This window comes from Chamaea fasciata, unplaced genomic scaffold, assembly GCF_029207755.1.
Source record: "Chamaea fasciata isolate MVZ Bird 193981 ecotype frontalis unplaced genomic scaffold, bChaFas1.0.hap1 SCAF_7, whole genome shotgun sequence".
Lineage (NCBI taxonomy): Eukaryota > Metazoa > Chordata > Aves > Passeriformes > Sylviidae > Chamaea > Chamaea fasciata.
Genome location: NW_027094092.1, coordinates 60,950,210 through 60,969,907, shown reverse-complemented (window position 1 = coordinate 60,969,907; position 19,698 = coordinate 60,950,210). Strand labels below are relative to the sequence as shown.

The 19,698-nt window shown below is 42.4% G+C and overlaps 1 protein-coding gene and 1 long non-coding RNA gene across 6 annotated transcripts in view; one reads left to right on the top strand and one right to left on the bottom strand.

Moving 5' to 3' along the window:
* Window positions 1-19,698, bottom strand: part of NIN (ninein) — a 60,286-nt gene that overhangs the window by 4,125 nt on the left and 36,463 nt on the right. For 2 of the 5 annotated variants that reach the window (XM_066189159.1, XM_066189160.1), the window contains exons 17-29: window positions 17,224-19,236; window positions 15,891-16,016; window positions 14,988-15,057; window positions 14,069-14,284; window positions 13,643-13,756; window positions 12,268-12,390; window positions 11,614-11,727; window positions 10,488-10,634; window positions 9,530-9,709; window positions 8,801-8,950; window positions 8,403-8,501; window positions 5,420-5,590; window positions 257-370 (exon numbers count right to left, since the gene is read on the bottom strand). In XM_066189159.1, coding sequence (XP_066045256.1) covers window positions 257-370; window positions 5,420-5,590; window positions 8,403-8,501; window positions 8,801-8,950; window positions 9,530-9,709; window positions 10,488-10,634; window positions 11,614-11,727; window positions 12,268-12,390; window positions 13,643-13,756; window positions 14,069-14,284; window positions 14,988-15,057; window positions 15,891-16,016; window positions 17,224-19,236 — 3,637 coding nt within the window. Of the gene's footprint in view, window positions 1-256; window positions 371-2,069; window positions 2,597-5,419; window positions 5,591-7,209; window positions 7,271-8,402; window positions 8,502-8,800; window positions 8,951-9,529; window positions 9,710-10,487; window positions 10,635-11,613; window positions 11,728-12,267; window positions 12,391-13,642; window positions 13,757-14,068; window positions 14,285-14,987; window positions 15,058-15,890; window positions 16,017-17,223; window positions 19,237-19,698 lie in introns of those variants that run through there. The other 3 variants (XM_066189161.1, XM_066189163.1, XM_066189164.1) reach the window with 3 other exon arrangements.
* On the top strand, window positions 1,171-6,700 carry LOC136292872 (uncharacterized). The gene is made up of 3 exons (XR_010721977.1): window positions 1,171-1,235; window positions 6,348-6,469; window positions 6,622-6,700. It is a non-coding gene; the product is annotated as an uncharacterized lncRNA (long non-coding RNA).

Sequence of the window (19,698 nt, the reverse complement as noted above, 5' to 3'; positions counted from 1 at the left end):
AATTATTTTTTTCCTCCTTTTCTAAGCAACCTTTTCCAGTTAGCATCCTCAGCTGAAAATTGATTTTTGTTTCTTGATTTAGGAAATCAATGAGTAGTGGATTCAAGTCCCCAGTTTGAAGTTTTATGAAGTTTTGGGCAAATATGCTGCAGTTGAGCTCAAAAGCATTAAATAAAACCACTTTTAACTTTATTCTGAACAACAGCTTGGCAGCTTTTGCCCACTTGGGGGTTTACAGAAGGAATGGTGAACTCACTTGTTCTTTCAGCTGATTTACTTTGTCTTGGAGAAGCCTCTTCACAAGCCTCAGTTTCTGCTCCACATCCATCATCCGCTCTTCCATCATTTTTAGAAGGTGCTCATGAGCCCCCTGGAAAGCAACATTTATGTGAAAATCAGTTAAAAATCAGTTCCCAGTCACCAGTCCGTTTTGTTGTTCCAGTTTATGCTCAAGAAAATAGCTGGCCCTCCACACTTCAGTCTGGTTTAGAAGCAACTAAATTAATAAACCCTTCATTGAAGCAAAATATTACGGCAACACTTGAAGGACTCTCTCAGCATCGCACTGGTTTTCCAAGCAAGTTACACTTGGAATTACCAAATCAAGGAAAAATGACATAAAGTTCTAAGTTCTGTCTTGTCTGTAACCGTCAGAGCTGGGTAATTTCCTTTTCTTGTTCTTTGGTGCTGCCAAATTTCTGACGAACGTGGGAAACAAAATGCCAGTTTAATGGTTTTAGAATAAAAACAGGGCAAAGTCGTAAGGTCGTGTTTGACATTGTAACTCTCCCATGCCAGAGACCCCTTGAAATTGAGTAATAGCCAAAAGAAGTAGGATCCCAAATTTCCTTTTTTTTTTTTTTTTCCATCTTCTTAGATTAGTTCTCATAACCCTAAACTGGTTTTCTTCTTTTTTCCTTCAGCAAGGTGAAAGTGTAACTAAGAGCATCATAATTCTGTGTCGTGAGACCATTGCACCAACACCTGAGGGAACTTTTCCCAAATAAATAACTAAGAAACATCAGGAATTACAAAAGAACTTGTTTGGATTTAGAAACTTTTAGACACCGACTGCAGGAAAATTGAGACTTTATTTTAATGCCAGTTTGTTACTCAAATTCTAGGCAGTCATTTGAGGAGATAAACTTTGACAAAGCACCAACCCAAAATAAAACACCTTCAAACCCAAACCCATATCCCACCTGTGGAGGAGGATAAATGAAAATCTGCTTCAGGTAGGGAGTTCCTCATCCAAAATTCTACAAAATGATCCCCTTGGGGGGAGTTGATTTAAGCTCACTCAACATTTTATTTGCTGTACCATCAGGAACTCAAATCTGTGTATGAGGTGATGTGATAATTCATTTTTATGGAAAAAGCTTACATTAGAGTCACATAGAAAAGAGTTTTACAGTGTGGGTGGAATGGGTATTTTTGCTGAATTAATGGAATTTGATTGGAATTCAAAACCCTGGAACTCACTATTCCACTTCCCATTGGTTGCACGAGCCTTGAGTGAGTAGTTAGGTGGAAAAGAAGAATTAGAGAGGTCTCAATACTTGGATTTAAGGCTTTTTTGCCTTCAACGTTCTCACTTCACATTAGTTCATGTTAAATGGGAGAAGTCAGCTCAAGCAGAAGCTTTAAGGTCATTAAAAATAGGAGAAAAAAGATCTTTACAAGCAAACAGCTGAAATGCTTCATGGCTCCAACTAGAAAAACCACAGGCCTTAAAGAGGTGTTTGGCTGGACTATTAAAGTATTGAAATCCTAATTTAATCAAGCAGTTTGAGACAAAATAAAAACAATAGAATTTTATCCAATAAACAATAACTTCCCCTTTTCACTTTATGGCCACAGCAGTAGAAGATCCCTCATTTTCTTAAATTTTCAGGTACATCTGCTAAAGAAAAAGCAGAGTTTCTGTCCTCCAGTACATCCCCACCACAAATCTTTCCCAGCAGTCTTGATAAAACCATGTTCATTATCAAAGATAAATATTTCGTCTAAAACTTGTTCATGCTTTAAATGGAAATTATTGATTTCTATGAAGACAAGAGACATTATGCTTAAAAAAAAAGGATTTTATTTTTCATTTACATCCAAAAAAGTCATCTTTCCCTGTTAAAAAGTTTATACATCTTATACAAAAATGCAGTATAAATACCCCAGATTTTCTTCAAATCTCATATAAAATTAGTACCATTTGAGAAAAATAGGCTCTTTCCCATTACTGAACAACTGCACATTTTAAATAACATAAATAAAACCCATTTGTAACAAATTTAAAAAAAAAAAAAAAAAAAAAAAGAAAGCTTCTGGAAGCTTCTGAGCTTTCACAAAATAGCTTCTAGACAAATAAATAAGAAAATAACACTGCGGAGACTTTTTTTTGTGACAAAAAAAAGGAAAAAAAGGAGAAAAAAATAGAATTTGATCCTCAAGTTTCTCAGCTTATGCCAGTTCTGTGGGGTGGGGGTTTTTTTGTGTGTTTATCATGGAAAAGGAATGGGATCAAAAGCAGCCAGAGGTGTCAGAGGTGCCCGATCCTCCGGTAGGAATCTGCATGCACTGCTCGCTGCTCCGGTAGCAAGGCCTAGAGAAAGAAGGCAAGTGGGAATACTTCACCCTGATATCCAGGTTTTTTTTCTTCAAAACACGTACACTTCAAGCAAAAAAAAAAAAAAAATCACCAATACAAGCAAAGCAAGCAACACAGGACCAAAAAAAATTACACACACACAAAGAGAAAAAACATGCAGAGTATCTTATATTTTCCTTCCGTAAATAAGAGTATTACACGTACACAGCTGAGGGGGCATTTTCTACATCTAAGGACTCTCATCCGTGGTTTTTTAAAGACCAGTGGCAGTGATTAAGTCAGCGAAGTTTTTTAGAGGAAATCCTCCTCTCTCTCTCTCTTTAAAAGATCTCATTTATAACATAAAAAATTCATATAACAGATATAAAACCTCACAGATTACCAAGCCAGTCTTTGGCTACAAGTGAGTAGCCAAACTCACCCTCCTTTGAAATCTTTATATTTCTATCTCAAACCTTGTTTTTCCCTCAGAGTGAACAAGCAGCTTGGTCAGAGGTGATAGGAAATTTGAAATAAAGAGCTGTACAAAGGGGGAATTGAGCAGCTCAAATATTAATCAGCGCTAGGCAAACTTTGGGAAATATTGGGTAATTGACAGGCTTCCCAAATTTGGTTATTGAGAAAGGGATATGAGGTAATCACAGCACTAGACACAACATAAACAGTCACTGGGTATTCAGAAGAGTCCAGACAGGTTAACACAATAGAAACAGCTCAGGAGTTATAATTTAATTTAATGAAATTTGAAACATGTAACAGCAGCCTTTGGATGAAAATAACTCAGGGCTGACTGTAAAATGAATTAAAAAAGCCACAGACAACCAGGATCAAAAAAGCAATGAAAACTGCAAAGCAGGATAAACGCAAAATAATTCACTTTAAAAAAAAAAAAAACAACAAAAAAGGGGGATAACTCTGGATACCTCATTACACAGGATCTAAGAAAGCTGCAAAATGCAAAGCAGCAGCAGAACTAAAATATTCACTTTACACAGAAAGCATGGAGACAACCTGACCTTGTACTCACTGGTGAAAGGATGATGGAGAGGGATTAGGATGGAAGCTTTCAGGGTGCTAAAGGGGACATTAAAAGGGACATGAGCTCAACTAAATGTTAAACCTGAAAAACCAGGATGGCAAAGGAAAAAAATCAACAGAGATTCAAGCAGGAAGTGCTTACAAGAAGCAGCAAAGTAAAGACAAACAGATAAATCCGGCTTTGTTTATAATTGCAGGTTTTTAATAATGATTCAGGAAGTTATGTGGTAAAAAAGAGGTGTTATAAACCAGAATACCCACTCAATTTAAGGAAAAAAAAGAAAAAAATTAAAAGGATTAAGTGCCTTAGTGCCTTGACAGCAAATTTTTGCAAAGCCTAAGTATTTTTAAATTCACAAAGCTTTTCCAGGAAATGTAGGAGAGATTCATCTCTAGAACTGCAAGTTCCAGGATGTGACTCGTTTGTAGGTTGTTCCAAAATCTAAATTACCAAGTCATCACTCCTAATGCAATCCCAGCACATTCATTTGCAGCTGCCACTGCTGCAATATGGCTTTGATTGATTTTTTAAAATTAAACTGCACATTTTGCTCCCCATGGTGTGGGACCAAGCGCATCAGCCTGTGGTGATGCACTTCTGAAAAGGAACCTTACAATCAATTTATTTCTACTTTACCTGAAATTACTTGCTTTTATTTTTAAATTTTTTTTAAAGAAACATTTTGATTTTATCACTTTCTTAAAAAAAATTTTTACTCCAAGTTTTGGATACTTTAAAAACTGGTTACTGCCTGTGCTCTCTCCATAATACCTTTTTTTCTGGAATACCTATTATCCTTTTCAGAGATTTTGGAGCTTCAAAGTCTTGGTCTTATTATTGTTATTTTAAGGTATTATTTTAAAGTATAACTGCAATCAAAATTTAAAATATAAGAGAGGTGGTTTTTTTCCTGCTACCAGAAGAATAAATAGCTAATAGCATTTTATCTAATTTATCTAATCTAAGTATAAATCTAAATAAATATCTCATCTAAAATAGATTAAATACTACATATGCATTTAGGTTACTTAGAGCTTTATCTTTTCTCATAAGGTAAGAGTTGTAATATTATTGTAAGACTTTATTTGGCCTGAGCCAAAGCTTTAGAGATTTTAGAGATCCAATTACTTTGTGAAGAAAAGGATCCTTTGAAAATTTTGATATGGCAGAAGCAAACATTTCTATTGCCTGGAATTCAGTTTTACAAGGTAAAAAGTTAACACACACAAAAAAAAATGTGTGTTGAAGTTTCTGTACAGGAGTTAACAGTGCCTTGTCTCATGGCCAAATCAGGAAGATTGGCCCTGGAGAAAGGATTAATTCGTGTCCTGCTCTGCTACAACAAATGTGACAACAGTCCAAATGAGGATTTTATGTGATGTGCAGTATCTGACGTGGTGCATTTTAAAAATAATAGTTCCAGACACGGTTATTAGGTAAAGAAACAACAACAAAAAAAAGCCTTTATAAACACTTACTGCACGTGGAGCAGAAGGAGAAAAGCCAGTTAAATGTGGATGGGAGTGGTTTGAGCTCAAAAAGAAAAAAAAAAAGAAGAGAACTCCAGAATGAAGCTCTCCCTCAGGCTAACCATGCTAAACAGCATTTTTTGCACATCTCCTTGCTGGCACGAAGTTGAATTTTCGAACTGGCATAAACAGAGAACGGATCTCACCAGAATAATAAAAAAAACCCAAACAACCACACAACAACCAAACCTAAGACAACTAAACCAAATATTTTAAAAATTTTCACTTTCAAAGGAGGGGAAACCTTACCTGCTGCATGTTTGTCCCCGAGGGTCTGCTCTCGAGCTCTTCCTGGAGGCGCTGACTCCTCCTCTCCGCCTGCAGCAGCTGCTGGTGGAGCTGCAGGAATTGTTCCCTGGGCACCGTGGCACAGCCTTGCTGCTGGGAGCTCTGGCTACGCATCCCCCCGGACTGGAGCATCTGGGGGAAGGAAAAAAAAAACCCCAAATTCCAGCCATCAGCACCTGCTCCCTCTGCCAGGGGTGCTCCACGAGCAGCTCGCTCTTGGATTTCTCGTGTGCAAGACAAACACGCCTGGACTCGGTGCTAGAAGGGGAACAGGCAACTTTTTCCCCAATGGAAAAAAAAAAAAAAAAAAGATGGAATTTCACACAAAGGAAGCTGGGCTTTGATTCATCCTTTCAGGCCCTAATTATAAAAGTCACTGAATTTTTGATGAATTCCTATCAAAGTTTAGTTGGCGAGCTTTAAGTAACATATCTCCCATATCAAGGGGAAGGCTGAAGTTGTGCAGATTATTTCTAGTCTTTAGGATGGAGAAGGATCATTTATCTCTGATATTACATTCAGAATTCAGTATTCAACACCCTATAGATATTTCCTAATGTTCACTCCTAACTGTAGAGCTAAGACAGTCATGTGAAATAATTCAGAAGTTCTCCAGACTAAAGCAAAACGCAGGTCAGTAACTCACAGTTGGAAGAGTTAATTATACTAAAAAGGACCAGAACTGGACAGTAAAAATCCCTGTTGGTTCAGACAAACTCATCTGCAGCTGGAATTTGTGTAGCATTAATAATTTCTTCCCATAAAGAAGAAAACATAACTCTGTTCCCTTAGGAAAAGGTGTATAAGATTATCTTGGTGATTTTCATTTTCCTTTCGCTACTGATTTTCATTTTCCTTTCAACTACTGATTGTCATTTTCCTTTCTCAGTTGGCAAAATCATCAATTTGGATAACATTTGGAAGTTATTGACTTCACCTCTAACCGTAAATATTTTTCACAACGCTGCAGCACTTCTGGCCCTGGTACCATCCCTATCTCTGCTGGTCCAGGTAAACAGAAAATAGGTTTTTGAATACTTCAAAATAAAACTATTTGTACTTTTTAAAGCTATTTGGGGGTTCTCTTTGTCTGTAAAGGAGCTATTCTTTTCGTGACAATATAGACAGTGAAAATAATGAGCTTTTGGTGGGATTTCTTTCAGGGTTCCTGCCATTTTGTGAAGCACACGAGTAACTAATGAGGAAACAGTCAATTAGTGTTAACAGCATTTTAAAAAATAAATGCTAATGAAACAGCAATGAAAACAACACAGCCCTGCTGCATTCATCTGTGGAAGAAAATGGAACAACCATGAGCTTGCTAAACTATCAGGATGATGCCAAGGGGGACCAGAAATTAATTCATTGAAGGAAACATTGGACAGTCTGGTGGAAAAGCATGCAGGCAACCAGAGGTAAATATGCAAACACCTTCAAGCCTCACAGTCAATGGGGTAGCAGGAAGCCACTTTTCATTCCCTCCCTTCCAATTTTAATTCTTTTGGAAGCAATGGGGAGATTTCTCTCCATTTTTATGGCAAACCCTTAGGAACACGCAGCTCCTTGGGATACAGAACCACACCGCACACCGCATTCACCACAAAGAACTGCCCAAAATTGACACTGAAATGAATAGTGGCTTCTTTACTTCAGGAGATGCATGGAACAAAAAGAAAAGAAATCCACAAAAATAAAAATAAAGGAATGTTTTCTCCATGCTGTGGGGGGTACATTAAAAATTATTGCTCTACCTTCGCACACTATTTCAGAGAGAGAACTGCCCCCTTCTCTGCTAGTTCCAACCACTGAGTTCTAGCCAGGTTAGCCATGGACAAAAGGAGAACAGGCACAAAAGAGAGAGTTAGAAGTCACAAATCACTGAGTGGATGTTGTACAGCCCTGCTGGGAAAGGGTTACCAGGAGGAACTAAATCCTGCCTGTTTGAAATGCACGTTTCAGGAGAAAACGCAATCCCAGGCTCGCTGTTTATGGGTTTTAAGTGTTTGGCATTTTCCCAAAGCTTAATTAAGACTATATAAATAAATTCACGGGGAATATAAACAGTCTTTTCATTAACTTGTCAAAATCTTGTATTTCCTAATTAGGTTTTTGCAGTTTTATTACTAATTGCAGAGGATTTTCAGCCTAATGGCTGCCATTTGATGAAAAACATGAAGCCATTTAAAAAAAGCAGTACAGAAGCCTCATCTAAAAGATACTTTGACTTATGGAACAAGTCAAAATTACAGTTTTTTGATTTTTTTTTTTTTAATATTATGTCTTAAACTCAAATCCAGGACATCAAATTTAGGCAAAACTACTGAGAGAGAACTTGGAGGTCTGGGCTGACCTTCTGGGACACACTAAACACAATTAAGTTGCCCATTCCTATAACCAAGGGCTCCTAAATTTTGATCTCCAGCATGATCCATCTCCAGCAGAACTTGCACAGCAGCTCTTGGAGGAATCTCCACTGAAGTTTTCACTCGTGCCTTTAAATTAACAGTAAGCTGTGTACATTGGTATTTTATCATGATTTAGATAATATTAAGTTTCAGTTCAGCAACTTATTCACAGAGGAATTAAGAACAGGTTTCTACATTAAGAGCAGCACTGCACAAAGATCAGGAAGTTTGAGGTGACACGTTTTAGGAAGGAAGAGGGAAGTGTCAGCCTTGCCTCAAGTACAGAAACAAACTTCTTTGCTATTTGATTTTATATCTGAAGCCGTTTGTGAATTATGACTAAGCAAAACATGCTTCAGAGAGCAGGATGCTTGCCACACAGCTTGGTCACGAAAGATGAGGTTAAGCACCAGGAGAGGTTAATTCTTCAAGCTTCAATTTGTTTCCTCTGTTGCTACACATCCATAAGTTGTTTTAAAATAAAATAAATTCAGTAAAATAGCGATAGAGGCCCACAGTCAACACTGATTGAAAAGTACCTCCATTAACTGATCATCCAGCTTGACTTGCTTTTTCCTTAGCCCTTCGTTTTCTGAGCTGGTTTCCAGTTCACGTTCAAGAGAATTCATCTGACTGATCTATGAGAGACAAGAAGTTTCCTTAGAAAAGCAGCAATCTCTCATTTAATCTGTTTCCCCCCCCCTTATGAACCAAGACAACTCAAGTCTACAAACCAGGAGTATTTGGACAAGTGCTTTGCTACAAGAGTTGTCTCACAGCAGATGCAGAGAGCCCTGTCAGCTCCTTCAGACACAGATGTGTGAGAGGCAAAGAGCACAAAATTCAGAGTGGAAGAAGAGAGTTCCAGCTTCTCCCTTGAGCTTCTGAGAGATGGAAACTACTGCACTGATCTGTGTGTTTACCACCCAAAACTCACCTTCCTGTTTGCAGATGACAACTCCTTCTGAAGCTGTTCACACTCTCTCTTCAGGCTCAGCTTCTCCTGCTCTATGGCTTTGACAATCCCTGACTGGCTTTGATGCTTTTGGTGCTTTAGGGAAAGGATTGTGGATTCCAGCTGTCGGATCTGAGGAGATCAGAGATGAGCAAACGTGAAAAGATGTTCCAGGTAATCCCACTTCATCTAAAATACCACTACATCTGAAATATCAGATGATTTTGGACTCACAAAATCCCAGGATGATTTGGGTTGGAAGGGACCTTAAAGCTCATCCCCATTCCACCCCCTGCCATGGGCAGGGACACCTTCCACTATCCCAGGCTGCTCCAAGTCCTGTCCAGCCTGGCCCTGGACATTTCCAGGGATTGAGGGGCAGCCACAGCTTCTCTGGAGTATTTTTGACATATTTACTTTGATATCTTGTCCTTCTTTCCCTTCATCCTCCCCATAATCCACTTAATACTGCGAGCCAAGAAACTGCACAAGAAGAATGTTAGGAATATTAAGAATCTTTTTGCTAACTTGAAGCTGGACTGAAATCTTGGACAAGGATTACCAGGATTATCTTTTAAAGAAGAGGAATATCCTGAGAGTGCTGTGGAGTCTCATTCTCTGGGGATATTCAAAACCTGCCCGGATCGTGATCTACGCAAACTGAGCTCCCAAACCCAGCCCTCCTGTGATCTGCCAGCTTGCCCAGGTTACCTTTTCCCTGGAGTGAGCCAGGTCTGTTTTAGTGCTCTGCACTTCCCTCTGCAGCCTCTCGTTGTCCTGCCTGAGCAGCCTCTGCTCCTGCTCCGGCGGCTGCTCCCGCTCATCCCAGAGGATCGGCCCCCGCTGGTCCTGCAGCCCTGAGGGAGGCACAGCCACTTCCAGAACCCGGTTCTTAAGACAGACAGAATTGCAGGGTTAGGCCTTCAACAAAGAAGCAGACATTTGCTCTACTCAGGTGGGTTTGAGGTGGATTCTCAGTTAAGTGCAGGCTCCGAAGTTGCAACATTCCCATCTCCCTCCCAGCCCCGCACGCTGTTTTCCCTTTAAAAAAATCCAACGTGCAAATCCCAAATGCTTCCCCCCTCTGCTAAAATCATGGATAATGGCTGTGTGCACAAGGAGTGCACAGAGTTCAGCAACACAAAAAAGCAATTTATGCTCTCTTTAGAGCCAAACAGAACTCAGTATTATATGTTATGCACTAATAGCTGTAATTTAGCTCCTGTTGTACAATTCTGAAACAGCTTCTTTTCCACGTGGACATTAAATATTCCTTAATTACATGGCAAACAAGCCAAATTAGTAACTGAATTCATAATAGCAATCCCAAGACCGCTGTTACAACCTCCTTCAGTTACAAATCCTCATTAGCTGAGAGGTTGGTATAATTTTGTACCTTTCAAAACCAAGTTGCACTGAAAATTAGATCCCCGGTCAATGACTAGTTTAATTTTTTATAGTTGATAGGTGTAAATTAATACATTGTCCACAGATTTGGGGGTTTTACTGGCAAAAAGGTTTCTTCTAGGGAAGAATGGAGACGGACTGATTGTTGCCTGTCCACGTTCAACACCTAAAATACACTTTTTAAAAATCAGCTTCAAGCCTGCACATTATATCTAACATATAATAATTCCAGCTGCCTACTGAGATCCCTGAAGCCCTTTACCTTTTCACCGGTGCTCTGCAGCTGTTTGTGCAACGCCATCACCTCTTGTTTCAGAGTTTCCTTCTCCTGCTGGGTCACCTGCAGGTCGGATTTCAGCCGGGAGATTTGGAGGTTGGTGCTCTGCAGAGTTTCATTGAGGCTCTGAACCTGTAAAGAGCAGGAGCACAGCTTGGCTTTTGCTGGACCAAGATCCCCTATGTGGATCAGGGATCCCAGGTATTTAGGATCTCTGATGGAAGGAGTGAAGTTAAAATACTGATTTTCCCCCCTTTGAAAATGTTAAATAGATTTTATCAGCTCTCTACAGCTCCCACACAGGAAGGTGGAGCTGAAGGGGGTCAGGCTCTGCTGCCAGGGAACAAGGGACAGGACGAGGAAACAGCCTCAAGGTGTGTCAGAGGAGGTTTAGATTGGATATTAGGAAAAATTTCCTCATGGAAAGGGTATTTGAGCATTGGCACAGCTGCCCGGGGCAGTGGTGCAGTCCCCATCCCTGAAGGGATTTAAAAGCCCTGGGGATGTGACACCTGGGGACACGGGTCAGTGGTGGCCGTGGCAGTGCTGGGGGAATGATTGGACTCGATCTTAAAGGGATTTTCTATCCTTAAAACTCTCTAATTCCTAATGAATTTCCCACTTTCTGTTCCAAGCTCGCAGCCACCCACTTTGAATAGAGCCACAGTGCTGCATTCACCAGAAACATCTTCCAGCCTTGAGCATTTACTGTGATAGGCCGGAAAGAAGCTGTCCCTTGAATTATTTGTTCCTCCTGGCAGCTCATGGCCAAGGAGAAACTCCAGGAGTGCTCAGCCAAGCAGAGAACTACTTGATCCCATCCCTGCCTGGGGAAGGATGAGCCTGCACCAGGACAGAAGGAACAACAGCAGAGTCTCTGCAGCATTTTAGGAATCACCAGGCAGGGGGAACTGGCAAACGTAACTTGGCTGTAGAGAGAAAAATCCCTCATCTGTGTTTAACAAGTTTCCTTTTGTGCTTTAAGAACATCACTTTAAAAGCCTCTTGAAGTTGCATGGCATCTGAAAGGGGCTTTCATGAGAAAAAGCACTACAAGAGATGATCAAAATGCTTTTAATGCAGGGTTAGAACATAAATCAGTGTTTCATACCTTGTCCTGGGAGAGGCTGAGCTGAGCTTTCAGTGCCTGACTCTGCTGCTCCCAGGATTTCTGCTCCTGCTTCAAGCTGCCGACTGCACTCTCCAAGCAGCTGACCTGAGCTACCTGCAATGAGATTACATCAGGAATCCTCACTCAGGAATTTTGGTTTTGACTCAGTTTGACTTCAAGGGTTACCCTAGAGGGAGTTAAAGCTAAGGAAGGAAGGAAGGAAAATGCAGGAAAGCAAAAAGCCCCTCCAGCTCCCTGAATTTCCACACAATGGGATTATTATTTACAGTGTGCAGATTGCTCTGCTGCAGTTCAGAGTTACAGTAGGTTAGAGATGCAATAAAAGTCCAAGAACACTGTCTTCCTTGTCCTGCTGCAGTATTTATATCCAGGCCTCTCTTCCTTGCAACGTTTGGAATTTTCTGCATAATCAAATTACAGTCAAGCTGTGCTCCAGAATTCAAGCTTTCCTCTCTAAGACCAGCTAGGAAAAAAAAAAAATCCAGGCAGTGGCAATTAAGCTTTAATCTGGTTTAGGGTGAGGAAAAAAACATCCAGAGAAGTTTTACAGGTGATGGTGATCCAGATAACGATACGGGAATTGTAACAGCCCTTTACAGCACGTGGTGATGTGGATTTGCAGTCCTTTCTTACCTTATCAATGCATCTGTTCAGTTCCTCACTCAGGGCTTCCTTCTCCTTCTGCAGCTTTTCGTTTTCAGTGGTTAAACTTGAAACTTCATTTTGAAGGTCAGCGAGATCAGGACATCTGGGCAGCTATGGGAAACAAACCCATCTCACAGTTGCATTTCTGTGCTGTGGCAGAATTTGGCATGAAAATCATGGCATGCCCAAATGGTTTGGGTTGGAAGGGACCTTTAAAGGTCATCAAACTCCAATCCCTCTGGAATAAGCAGGGACACCTTCCACTATATCCCAGGTTGCTCCAAGGTGTCCTTGGATGCTTCCAGGGACCCAGGAGCTGCCACAAATTCTTTGAGCAGCCTGTGCCAGGGCCTCACCACCCCCACAGGGAAGGATTTTTTCCCATAATATCCCATCTAAATCACCGGGTGTTAAAAGCCACGGAGGGAAAACCACTGCACTGCTGACTTCCAGTCCTTTTCCCAACTGACCCGGTGCTTTATCACTGCCTTTCCTCTCTCCATCTCCTGTCTGTAATTACACTCCAGCCACAATCCACTCCTTTCTGAATAGGCCTCAGCTGCTTCTGCTTTTTAAGACCATTATCTGCCCTGAGCACTGGGTGCCTCAACTGAGTGTTTTACACTGTGCAGAAAATGACTTTGTGGAGCCCTAATCAGGGAACTGACTCATTTGAAGCCTTCATTATCTCTGTTTATTAGCATATATTTACAGCCAATTGAACTGTGCTTGTACAGGAGATAACTGAGCTCTCCAGGAAATTATTCTCAGATGTTGTGAGACTCTGATATCTCCAGATGGGTTTAGCAACAGGAATTCCCCCTGACAGGACATGCTGGAAGAGCTCACTCCTTAAATGGAGCTGAAATGAGTTATCTCCAGTTGCACAGGGAAATGTTCTCCTGTGGAGCCCATTTGCCCTGTCTATTCCTTAATTAGAGCTTTCAATCTTTATCTTGACCAAAGCTTCTCCTTGTAGACCCACTACTCTCAAAAGTATTTTGGCAAAGTCTAAGTGAACCCAACCTCATTTGAAGAACTGTGCCTTGCACCTGGAAACTGTTTCAAGAGGAATTACATTCCCTTGCTTTTAAGGCCTTTCTTTAAAGAAATTAACTATTTACAGCTCTTAATTTTCATCCATTAGGAGATGGTGAAAATTTATCTGATGGCACTCAAAACGAATCCCAGAAGGGTTTGGGTTGGGAGGGACCTTTAAAGGTCATCAAGTTCCAATCTCTCCAGAATAAGCAGGGACACCTCCCACTATCCCAGGTTACTCCAAGCCCCACCCAGCCTGACTTTGGACACTTCCAGGGATCCAAGGACAGCCACAGCTCCTCTGGGCAATAGGGTACCACACCTGTTTTGTCTTCTCCAGCTCCTGCTTGAGGATGTGGTTCTCCTGCTCCAGCAGATGAGCTTGAACCTTCATTTCTGACACCTCCATCTCCAAAGACGACACCATATTCGATGACTGCAAAAAATAAAAGGCTCAGATTTCAATTCAGGAGACTCACAGAGCGCCAAAGTTTAAGCAGAGGATGCTGCAGCCACTGGACAGAGCTGAGATGGCACTGGCTGAACAACAGCCATGATGGGAAGCATTTGGCACCACTAAGCTGCATTTTCAAGCCAAACCTGCACATTTTTCCCTCCTGGCTTTTGGCTGCTGCTGTGTTTAAGCCAGCACTTAGCAAAGCTCAGCTTTGAAATCCCAGGCACATCCCAGAAAAGGGATGCCAATTCCAAAACCCCCGAAGTCCAACTGTCCTACCAAATCCTGTACCTCTATTTTGGAGTTTTCCAGTTCCTCTTTCAGCAGCAGCCTCTCCTTTTCCCATTCTTCCAGGGTACACTTCCCCTCTTCTCTCTCCTTCTCCTTGAGCACCCTTGCCAGCTGTTGATTGAGATCCTGCACATCTGCTTGGTTTTTGGAGTTCCTCTGGCTGAGTTCTGTATTTTCAGAGTCCAGCTGTTGGTTCCTGGTCTTCAGATCCGCCACCTGAGCGGGGAGAGCAGTGATTTTACACCGGGAATGAGATTTTGGATATTTCCTTTCTATGAAGGGGATTAAAGATCTGACAAATCTCACTCTGACAGTGACTCCAAACACATAATTTGCCATAATTGTCCTTCATTAGGCCAGTCATACCAATCATCAACACTTTGCCATGCTGGTGTGGATTTTGAGGGTTATCCTAAAGGATTATTCTGAGCAAATATTCTCCTAAGCAACATCAAGATGACATGGATGTTAAAAGGTAATTAATCCTTCTATTTCACCCATTATAACAAGCCACCCCTAAAATAAAAGTAACACAGATACAACTGGCAGCATTTCTAGACCAAGCCAGCTGGGAAACGAGTAGAGGTTGAATCACAATCTCTATTTCCCACGGGCTACTGCAGAGAATCACAAAAAAACTACAAAAGAAGATTTAAACTTCATATTTCTACGAAATAAACTTTCCAAGTTGACTGTGGAAAGTGCCCTCTCTAGCCTGTAAGCTGGACAATTAACAGCTTTTGTCTTATGAGCAGGTCAAGCAAGCCTCAAATCAATCCCAAGGAGGCAATAAAAGAGTTACCAAGATGTTTAAATTTATAAAATGGTCGTTTTCTGCTGCCTTTGTGACTATCCAAGGAAGAGTTTTGATGCAGTGGTGATTTCTAGAGAGAAGGTTCTGGGCTCAGGCCACACACACCTGCTTTTTCAGGTTGTCAACCATCTTCTGCACAGCCACTTTCTCCTTCCTCACGGCCTCTATCTTCTGCCTGTGGAAAAACGAAAGCTCATTAACACTAAAATCAATTATCAGTACGCACAACTGCAAGATTGCACAGGAGGGCTTCCCCTCAAGTTGTGCCAGGGAAGGCTTGGATTGGATATTAGGAAAGATTTCTTCACTGCCCAGGGCAATGCTGGCATCCCTATCCCTGGAGGGATTTAAAATCCACCTGGATGTGGCACTTGGGGACGTGGCTTAGTGGTGGCCTTGGCAGTGCTGGGTTAATTGCTGGACTTGATGATCTTTTGGAAGTCTTTTCCAACCTTAATGACTCCAAAAATGAGCTGGTTTGTTGTTTTTTTTTTTTTAACACCACCAGAAATGGTAATAGTGGATATTTATTAATTTATTGCTCAGCATCCCTGTTCTGCATCAACTTGGCAAGTGCTCAACCTCTCAAGGTGCCCCAAGTGGGTCTTTCCTAGAGGGGAAGAATAATCCCAGGATCATGGCTAGTCCTGCACTTGCCAAAGACCCAACCACTGGAATAATCTGCCAGATGAGCCTCTCCCTGCCTTTGCTGAAGCACAAATAATTGCATCAAGTCAGCTCCTAAATCGGTCCTGTGTGTTACTAGGTCACCTCGATGCCTACAGCTAAACCCCTGCCTGGCTCTGGGGCTGGGTAGGACAAGCTGAGGCAGGGAAAAGGATGAGGAATAACCTGTCAACCTGCTGGATTTCCAACAGCACCACGGAATAACCCCATTCTGGATTTGCACAGCACCTAACACACGAAGGAGCTCGGAGAGAAGGGATGAGCCCATTGTGGCTGAGCCACAGCAACAGCCTGAAGGCACATTCCCCACAGAATTCTCACCTCATTTCTTCCCTGGATCCATTCAGCTCCCTCAGTTTCAGGCTGGAAGCACTCCCCTCCTCGTTTAATAAAGTCACTTCGTTTTTCAGGACGGCGTTTTCCTCACGGAGCTTCTCGGCCTCACACCTGTGGCAGAGACAGGAGACAGGTGAGAACAGTTCCTGTAGGACACCTGGAGAGGGGAAGAAAGTCCCACAAGTCAGAGCTGCGTGAAATGCTTCAAAAACAAAGCTACAATTGCCTTGTTTTATGTATAAATAGTGTATTTATATTTTACAGGAATTCAGCAGGAGCGCTCCGCGGTTTGTTCAAAAAACCCTAAATTTTTACAACAAACTTAAAAAAACCCCCAAACTGGGCTTTTGGGGCATGTTTTTGAGCAGCTCAAGTGAGTTAAAATCCAAAGTTTCACACTAGTATTCTACATATCTTTCAGTCCTTAAGCTACAAATAACAACTGAACAGCACAATATGCAGATTGCCAGGAGAGTGAGCTGTTTCCCCAAATGGAATTCAGAATTCTGGGAACAGCACAGTTGGAAAACGTCTTTTCCGTCCTCAGGAGACTGCACAGAAATAACTTAGCCATGGTGCGACACCTGAAAGAACAATTTCCTGCAGGAAGCTGGTGCTGAACAATAATTAAACCACTTTTAGCCACTTCATCCACAAAAAAAAAAAAAAAAAAAAAAAATCCTTGCTGGAATACAGCAGTTAAAAACAAGTAGGTAAAACCCATGATGAATGTAATAAAATGAATATATGTTTTATAACTGTATTTACCATACCACACTCCTGAGGGGCTCCTAACCAGGAAAAAAAAAAGTCCCTATAATTCTCTAGCATTAACTCAAATATTGAGGAGAAACAGAAGCACTTTTAGCATTGCAAATTGCCGTAATTCTGCAGCGTTCATCGGAACGCCGAGGAAAAACAGGAGCAATTTTAGCCTTGTGAGCAACATTCAGCTCTAGAAGGGAACAAACTGAGTGAAGTGAATATTAGTAAAAAAAAGCTACAAAGCGCTCTGGAAGTGTTACCATGGATTTTGGACAATGGAAATGCAATGGGGCCGTGCTGCAGGACGAGCTACGCACGGTGACGGTGACATCCACAGACAGGACAAGCTGGCAGGTGCTCCTGCTTAGGTGGTGGGCACAGAGAGGAGTAAGTCACACACACTTATTTATTCCAGTGGTCTTTATCCATGATTAGAGGAGTTAGGAGTCCAGGGCACTGCTTGCTACTCAGAGTTAAACCAGAGTTAAACTACGGTGGTTAAAGGAGCAGCCAAGGCAGCGCTGGGTTAGTGGCTAAGGCCGCGTTACGTTACCTCAGCAGGTCAACCTTCTGCTGCAGCTCAGTGCAGGTGCTCTGCAAGCCCTGGGTCACTGCCTTCCTCTGCTCTGCCTCTGGGTGACCCAGGGACTTCTCCTTCGCTTGAGGGTCAGGCTCCCTCATTCCTGCTTTTCCCATTTCTGTCAGGGCGCGGTCGCTTTGGGAGTTCTCGTCCTGCTGGCCCGTAAACGCAGTGGGATGTTCTTCCAGCTTCCCACCTCTCGTGTCACTGGACACTTCTGTGTCTCCTTGAGCATCTTGTTCTTCTTGGACATCTTCCAGTTCTTTAACACCTTCCAATTCTTTGACTTCCGTGAGGAATTTGGCGTTTGCCTCTTCAAACTTTACGCTTTCCACCTCACTTTCTTCTCGTTCACAACAAAGCCTTCTCAGCCTACGCAGGTTGTCTTCCAGCACTTCATTCTTCTCAATTAACTGCATCACTTCAGCTTTCAGATCCTCATTTTCTACCTGAATTTCTTCTTGTAGCGCCAGAAGTTCAGCCTGTGCCATGGATCTGTCTTCCAGCTCTTCCATCTTTTTCCAAAGTTGAGCTATTACGCTCTTCAGGTCACCATTTGCTGCCCCAGGAGTGTGATCCAGCAGGAGAGGGGCTTCGCTCAGTTCTTCAGCCCTCTCCAGCTCCACCTGCATCTTCAAAGCATCAGAAACAAACCCTTTATTTTTGGGAGCTATTCTGTGATTTAGCAGATGAACCTTCTGCTGTTTGACATCGTTGTGTAGTGTTCTTGGCCTGGGAACTTTCTCCAGTTCTCTCTTTTTTGGCAGCAGAGGCACCCAAGAAAGGTTCTTGTCCCAATCCTGGTTGCCACCAGCATCCAGAGCTGCTTGACTTCCCTGGATCCAGCACCCCTGTGCCTCAGGGTGGCCGCCAGCTCTGGCTTTCACACATCCCTCCTCCAATTCCCAATCCATCTCTGACATTTCTTCCAGGTCTGTAGTATCAGCCTCCAGAGGTGGAAGCACGTTGAAATCTGCCCCCATGGCTACATCTTGACAATCACCGGGCAACCCTTCAAACCTGGGATCCGTTTCCTCTGGTTCTGAGCCGGAGTGGGAGCAGCTGGCGCTGGGAGGTTGCAGAAGCTGCTGCTCTGCTGCTTCCAGCCGGTGCTGCAGCCTCAGGATCTGGGCAGCCATCCTGACGTTCTCCTTCACTGCCTGCTCGTGCACCTTCTGCAGGTTTTGGAGAACATCCCCATCATCTCCCAGAGGAGCTGCGCCAGGAAAAGCAGCGATCTGGCTCTTGGCTTTTGCATACTCACTCTCCAGGGCCCTGTAATGGCTCCGCAGGGCAGAAAAACTCCGTGTCTCCCACTGCAATCTCTGTATTTTCCCTCGCAGGTCTGAGATTTCCAAACCCATCTCAGCCTTTTCTGTCTCTGCTCTTTCACAAATGTCTCTGTTTAAACTCTCCAAAGCGAGAAGTTTGGAATTGAGCTCTTCTTTCTCTCGCTTATACTCACTGTCCAGTCTCTCCAGCTTTTCCCTAACCAGTTTCCCATTTTGCTCTACTGTGGATATTTGTTCATCTTTCTCCTTTAGCTCTTTTTCGTGGTCATTTTGCAGCTGCCTTATTTTCTCATTCATCTTTTCCTCTTGCTCCTGGGCAGCACTCCTCAGCTTTTGCAGCTCCTTCTCCAGCTGCTCCCTCTCACACACCAGCTTGTTCAGTTCCTCCTTGAAATTCTTCTCCAGGAGATCCTTCTCCTGGGTCAGGGCAGAAGAAACAGCCTTCTCGCTTGCCAAGCTTTGCTTCAGCTGCTCGTGGGCTTCAGCGACCTCCTGAGCAATTTCTTCCCTTTCAAACTCCCACTGGCATTTCTCCTCTCTTTGCTGCTCAGCAAGTTCCTGCAGCTCTCGCTGGTAACGTCCTTTCAGACTCTGCAGGGTCTCTTCATATTTATTCACAAGTGTTTGTGTGTCCACAGAAAACTGACTTTGTGCATGAGATGCTCTTCTGTTATAGTCACTTGCCATTTTTTTCCTAGACATGGTTAACATAAGATATTACTAAACTACCTCAAAAGATTAAAGTGGCTTCTTAGGCTGAATAAAACAAGTTGGAAATTTACTTTTTTTTTTTTTTCACACTGACTATTGGATGGGTGTTTCTGGGAGCTGTAAGTTAAATTTGAGGCAATTTGGTGAAACTTCTAAAAGAAAAACTGCCTTGGAAAAGTGCAACAACTCATGAAATGTCCTCAGAAAAGGTTTCATGTGCAAGAGGTGCCCTTCAGTTCCTGTGCTCAGATTCTGGATGGGGCAGATGCTCTCACCCCTATCACCCCAGGATGGCTTCAGTTTCTTTTGACACTCCATGTTGGTTAAAAGCACTTCCCAGCCGCCCCTTTTTCCCTGTTCAACAAAGAACTCTGAAAACCCAGGAGCTTAAAAATGACCAAGCAGGGATTTGTGGAGCACAGGGATCCTAAACAGAGCTCGAGTT